This window comes from Suncus etruscus, chromosome 6, assembly GCF_024139225.1.
Source record: "Suncus etruscus isolate mSunEtr1 chromosome 6, mSunEtr1.pri.cur, whole genome shotgun sequence".
NCBI lineage: Eukaryota > Metazoa > Chordata > Mammalia > Eulipotyphla > Soricidae > Suncus > Suncus etruscus.
In genome coordinates this window covers 134121337-134128256 of record NC_064853.1, presented here as the reverse complement: position 1 = coordinate 134128256, position 6920 = coordinate 134121337, and the positions used below count along the sequence as shown (strand labels likewise).

Sequence of the window (6920 nt, the reverse complement as noted above, 5' to 3'; positions counted from 1 at the left end):
TGTTTGGGGCCACACCTGGCCATGCTCAGGAATTCTGGCTCTGCACTCAGGAATCTCTCCTGGTAATGCGTGGAAACCATATGAGAACCCTGACCAGCTGTCTCTCTGGACACAGCTTTTTTTTTTGGTTTTTGGGCCACACCCGGCAGTGCTCAGGGGTTACTCCTGGCTATCTGCTCAGAAATAGCTCCTGGCAGGCACGGGGGACCATATGGGATGCCGGGATTCGAATCAACCACCTTAGGTCCTGGACCGGCTGCTTGCAAGGCAAACGCCCCTGTGCTATCTCTCTGGCCCACCAGCTTTGTTATTTTAAAATATTTTTTCCCCAGTAACTGCCAGGCACCCAAACAAAAGTGCAGGTACAACATATATACACAATGGAATATTATGCAGTCGTCAGGAAAAAATGAAGTCATAAAATTTTCCTATGCGTGAGTGAACATGGAATCTACTGAGTGAAATAAGTCAGAGGGAGAGAGATAGGCACAAAATAGTCTCCCTCATCTGTGGGATTTAAGAAAAATAAAAGACACTATTCTAATAATACCCAGAGACAATAGAGATGAAGGCTAGATATGAATATTGGTGAGTTCAGTTAGAGAAATAACTACATTAGCCACTATCATGACAATGATAGTGAGTGAAAGAAATACAATGCGCTCTTCCTGTTCTCCATCATGGCGCAGGATCAGGGTGAAAAGGAGAATCCCATGCGGGAACTTCGCCTCCGCAAGCTCTGCCTCAACATCTGCGTGGGGAGAGTGGAGACAGACTGACCCGCGCGGCCAAGGTGCTGGAGCAGCTCACCGGACAGACCCCCGTCTTCTCCAAAGCTAGATACACTGTCAGATCTTTTGGGATCCGAAGAAATGAGAAGATTGCTGTCCACTGCACTGTCCGCGGAGCCAAGGCAGAAGAAATCCTGGAGAAAGGGCTGAAGGTGCGAGAGTACGAGTTACGAAAAAGCAACTTTTCTGATACTGGAAACTTTGGTTTTGATCCAGGAACACATTGATCTGGGAATCAAAAATGGCCCAAGCATTGGTATCTATGGCTTGGACTTCTACGTGGTGCTGGGTAGGCCAGGTTTCAGCATCGCAGACAAGAAGCGCAGGACAGGCTGCATTGGGGCCAAGCACAGAATCAGCAAAGAGGAGGCCATGCGCTGGTTCCAGCAGAAGTATGATGGGATCATCCTTCCTGGCAAATAACTTCCTGTTTCTATCCAAAAGGCCAAAATGTTGCGTGAAATGTAAAGAAAGAAAGAAAGAAAGAAAGAAAGAAAGAAAGAAAGAAAGAAAGAAAGAAAGAAAGAAAGAAAGAAAGAAAGAAAGAAGGAAGGAAGGAAGGAAGGAAGGAAGGAAGGAAGGAAGGAAGGAAGGAAGGAAGGAAGGAAGGAAGGAAGGAAGGAAGGAAGGAAGAGAAAGAAAGAAAGAAAGGGAGAAAGAAAGAAAGAAAGGGAGAAAGAAAGAAAGAAAAAGATAATGCCTGTCTCGAATATAGGCAGGGGTGGGAGAAGAGGAAGAGGGCATTGGTGGTGAAAAGGTTGCACTGGTGAAGGGGGGTGTTCTTTTTTCTTTTTATAACTGAAACCCAACTATAAACATGCTTGTAATCATGTTGCTTAAATAAATATATTATATATATTTTTTAAAAATGCAGGTACAGGGGCCGGAGAGATAGCATGGAGGTAAGGCGTTTGCCTTTCATGCAGGAGGTCATCGGTTCGAATCCAGGCGCCCATATGGTCCCCCGTGCCTGCCAGGAGCAATTTCTGAGCCTGGAGCCAGTAATAACCCCTGAGCACTGCCGGGTGTGACCCAAAAAACCAAAAAAAAAAAAAATGCAGGTACAGAAAAAAAATGCAGGTACAGGAGGCTGGGACTCATATCCATCTTCCTTGCCAACCAGTTCGAGAGCAGATAGAACTAAGAGGAGCGCCCCCTGCTGGTTATTTCTCTGTTTTAGTTTTTCTTTTTCTTTTTCTTTTGGTTTTTGGTTTTGGGGCCACACCCGGTGATGCTCAGGGGCTACTCCTGGCTATATGCTCAGAAATCGCTCCTGGCTTGGGGGACCATATGGGACACCAGGGATCGAACCCAAGTTCATCCTGGGTCAACCACGTGCAAGCAAAGCCCTACCGCTGTGAAATCGCTTCAGCCCCTCTGTTTTAGATTTTTGGTTCTCCCCTGGCTGTGCTCAGGGCTTAGTCCTGGCTCTGTAATCAGGAATCAATGTGGCATGGCGGTGGAATGAGGGTAGAACCAGCACAGGCCAAGTGCAAGGCAAGTAAGCACCTTCCCTGCTGTATTCTCTCCAAACCTGCTCCCTGAGTTGTCCCATCTCAGGGGTTTGGGTTTGTCTATAATGTTTGTCTAGAAAAGAGACCCAAATATTGCTTTGACTCAAGCCTGTTTTTTGGCTTAGAAAGGAATCATAGCTACGTCTGTTTTTTGTTAAACACAGTACTGCCAAGTTAAAACAAAACAAAACAAAACAGTTAATACAAACCACCCCCATCCCCAGCTCCTGCCTCCTAACAGCAATGATGGGAATTCTACAAAGATTCCTTTTCCCTTTGGCTGGGAGTCCTATTTGCCACACTCCAGAGCTGAGCCCATCCTGATCAGGAGAAATAAGAAAATGAATGAATCCAATTCCGAGTTCTCCAATGCTAGGCCAGCCCTTCAGTTAATTGGCTTAGAGAGACTTAAAAGCACTTCTATAAATTTAAAATAAGAGAACTCAAGAATTCCAAAGGGCAAAACAACTTAATGGCTAATGCTTGAAATATTTGAAGCTCTTCTAAGGACTATTTTCCTGTTGAGACGGCAGCTCTGAAGAAAAAGATTTAGCAGTGAGGCTGATGGTCTTTGGTTACTAGGTTACGTGCTAAAATGGAATGTAGTTCACTCAGCACTTTTCAAGAACTAATGTGGGCTGGAGAGATAGGATAGGGGTTAAGGTGCACCATCCTGGCTCAGTCCCCAACACACTTAGGTATAACTTCTGAGCACTACTTGTTGTCACCCCCAGGTAAAATAATTTTAAAAAATTATTAAACTTTTTTGTTTGTTTTAGGGCCAAACCTTCAATGCTCAGGGGTTATTCTACTCTTTTTTTTTTTTTTTTGGGCCACACCTGGCGGTGCTCAGGGGTTACTCCTGGCTGTCTGCTCAGAAATAGCTCCTGGCAGGCACGGGGGACCATATGGGACACCGGGATTCGAACCAACCACCTTTGGTCCTGGATCGGCTGCTTGCAAGGCAAACGCCGCTGTGTTATCTCTCCGGGCCCGGTTATTCTACTCTTTTTTTTTTTTTTTTTTTTTTTTTTTTTGTGGTTTTTTTTTTTTTTTTTTTTGGGTCACACCCGGCAGTGCTCAGGGGTTACTCCTGGCTCCATGCTCAGAAATTGCTCCTGGCAGGCACGGGGGACCATATGGGACGCCGGGATTCGAACCGATGACCTCTTGCATGAAAGGCAAACGCCTTACCTCCATGCTATCTCTCCAGCCCCGGTTATTCTACTCTTGATTGCATTCAGGAATTACTCCTAGCAGTGCTCAGGGATGCTGGTGATGGAACCTTGGTCAGTCGTGTGCAAGGCAAGTGCCCTACTAGCTGTACTATCTCTCCCACCCCAAGAATGATTCTTGAATCTGGGGATCTTGCTTATAAAACAATTGTGCTGTCCATTGAAACATCTCTCTGGCCTAGCTCTGAATTGCTTTAAGCAAAGCAACTAGAACTTTTCCTATTGTCTTTTATAAATTATTTCCACTGCTGGGCCAGAGTGATAGCAAAGGCTGACTCCTGGTTCCATGCTCAGGGACCACTTCTGGTAGTGCTCTGGGAAACCTAGGTGGTGCCAGGATGGAACCTGGGTTGACTGCATACAAGATAATATATACAAGGCAATATCTCTTCTCTGGTATTGCTTTTTTTTTTTTTTTTTCTAATACAAGACTCTAAAAATTTAGAGTCATTAGCTCTTTTGCTATTTGGGGAGGGAGTTCTTTTGTTTTCTTGGCAATACCCTGTGCTTAGGGGACCATATGGGACACCAGGAATCCAACATGGGTCTGCTGTGTACAAGGTAAGCACCCTACCTGTTGTATGATTTCTCTGGTCCCATCTTTTGCTAGTTAACAAAATTATTATTATATTTGGTTTCTGAGCCATATCAATGCAATACTGGCAATAGTGCACAGACTGCATGTATGCAAAGCTCGTGTTTTAGCCATCTCCCACTCTATTCTTGGGCACTTGGGCTGTGTGGTTTTTATAATAATGCTGCTACAAAAATAGGTGTGTATGGGCTGGAGAGATAACATGTAGTTAGGACGTTTGCCTTGCATGCAGAAGGACGGTGGTTTAAATCCCAGCATCCCATATGGTCCCCCGAGCCTGCCAGGAGCGATTTTTGAGTGTAGAGCTAGGAGTAAACCCTGAGCACTGCTGGGTGTGACCCCCCCAAAAGAAAAAGGTGTGTATAGTCCTTTAGACTATGTTGACTATTGACTAACAGTGTAGATAACATCAGTTTTCTTTTTGTTTTGTTTTTGGGCCACACAGGCAATGTTCAGTGCTTATTCCTGGCTCTGTGCTCAGCGATCACTCTTGATTGGGCTTCAGGGACCAAATGGGGCGCCACCAATTGAACCTGGGCTGGCCACTTGCAAACCAAGTGCCTTATTTCCTGTACTAGCTCTCCAGCCTCTAACATCAGCTTTCTTATCTGCCCAGTAGAATACCTGTCAAAGTTTGGGGAAAATAGTTATGAAGAACAAAAAAGGGCACCTTGTAAGTATAGCTTAGGCCTGTGTGGCTATTTAAAAACAAAAAAGGGGCTGGAGCGAAGCACGGTGGTAGGGCATTTGCCTTGCAGGTGGCTGATCTGAGATGGACCTGAGCTCGATCCCCGGCATCCCATATCATCTTCAAACCTGCCAGAAGTGATTTCTGAGTGCAGAAAAATAAGCTGCTATAGAAGTGATGGGTATGACCCCAAAACCAAAACAAACAAACAAAAAGAGCAAAAGCTTCTATGGGGCAGGAGAGATAGTACAGCAAGTAGGGGCTCTGCTTTGTACATAGTCTACCTGGGTTCAAATCCTGTATTCTGGGGCCCGGGAAGGTGGCGCTAGAGGTAAGGTGTCTGCCTTACAAGCGCTAGCCAAGGAACGGACCGCGGTTCGATCCCCCGGCGTCCCATATGGTCCCCCCAAGCCAGGGGCGATTTCTGAGCACATAGCCAGGAGTAACCCCTGAGTGTCAAACGGGTGTGGCCCAAAAACAAAAAAAACAAAAACAAAAACAAATCCTGTATATATATATATATATATATATATATATATATATATATATATATATATATATATATATATATATATATATTCTATATGGTCCCTTAAACCCTGCCAGGAGTGATCCCTAAGAGCAGAGCCAGGAGTACTCTGGCTATGCCCCCCAAACAAGAAAACAAACAAACAAAAAAGGGCAAAAAAATGGGCCGGAGAGATAGCACAATGGTAGGGTGTGTTTGCCTTGCATGCAGCCGATCCAGGACAGATGATGGTTCAAATCCCGGTATCCCGCATGGTCCCCATGCCTGCCAGGAGCTATCTCTGAACACAGAGCCAGGAGTAACCCCTGAACATCTTTGAGTGTGACCCAAAAACAAAAACAAAACAAGAAGGCAAAAGCTACTAAATAAACAGTGGACTGTGGGTCCAAGAAGATGGTTCAAAGGCTGGAGCATGTGCTTTGCATGTGGGAAGCTTTCCTCGGATCCCAGCACCTTGTGATTTCCCCCAGAAGGGACCTTCAGAGCCTAAACCAGGAGTATACCCCACCAGGCCTTCCAGCAACATCAGGGCTAGCCCTAAAACAACCTGACAAGCAGCCTGAAGCAATCATTAGAACCACAGAACCTGGTTTAAATTCCCACTCAAAGGTACATTTGCTATCTATGAAATTGACACCCGGTTTCCTCATAAGGTGGGATAATAACAATATCCACCTTATTATAATTAACCTGCCATAACAAAGGCAGGGTAATTGAAGCCCTCTGAGCAGAAGCAGTGGCGCTAGATGGGATAATGGCTTGGTGAAGTTTCGAAGTCTGGCTTCCTTCAGGAGGTGTAGAGGGAGCAGGGCCAGTTCAGCTTCTCCCACCTGTAATTAAGCAGACCAGTAGAGGTAAGAGGTAAGAGGTAAGGTAAGTGCCCTCTCTGTGTCTGTCTGTATCTCTCTCATTTCTCACATCTCTCATCTCGGAGTCAGTAGTTAGCTCTAGCTGAGCAGAGGCCTGCTTTTTAGGAGGCTGGTTGCTAGAAGTCTGTCTTTGCTTCTGGAGCCTCCTGGCTTCTTGGCACATCTTTGATAAAAGTCAGCCTCGCTTTCTTCCTGTTGCAAATTGCATGCACATTTGTTTCTGCTCCTTTGCAATTGGCCTCCGTTTCTCCACCAACGCCCTCCCTCCCCCTCTCCTAATGAGAACGAGTTGACTTTTAATTAAGGTCATATTTGATCTGCCAGCCAAGGGGTGGCATTTGGGGGGCTTAGTGGGCTGAGGGGGGTAGCTGGGAAACTCCTGTTCCTTTCACTGCCCCTCTGGCACCTTACCTGTGCGTGGATGAACCTCTGTGGTTGTTTTGGGGTTGTACAGATAGAAGAATACGTTTGTTTGTTTTGTTTTTGTTTTTGCTGGGTGGAAATTAATGAGGGAATTTATAGTTTGTAAAGAGTCTTGGTGGCAAGATTTCCCTTCTGGGCTCTAATCCCCTCTTCCCGTCCCTAGACCTCATTTATGAATTCCTTGACAGGAGTATTATTCTCAGAATGGAAAAACAAGAGGCTTTTTTGGCCTTGCCAGCTGCTTCTGCTGAGAAGCCCAAACACGGTTGTCATGGG

The 6920-nt window shown here is 45.6% G+C and overlaps 1 protein-coding gene across 1 annotated transcript; it reads left to right on the top strand.

The window, feature by feature from the left end:
• Positions 1-668: 668 nt before the first annotated feature.
• Positions 669-1243, top strand: LOC126012257 (60S ribosomal protein L11-like). Its single transcript, XM_049776103.1, is given in 3 exon segments — positions 669-753; positions 756-999; positions 1001-1243. Coding segments are annotated over 3 exon segments (531 nt in total). The 5' UTR covers positions 669-680; the 3' UTR covers positions 1215-1243.
• The last annotated feature ends 5677 nt before the right edge of the window (positions 1244-6920 follow it).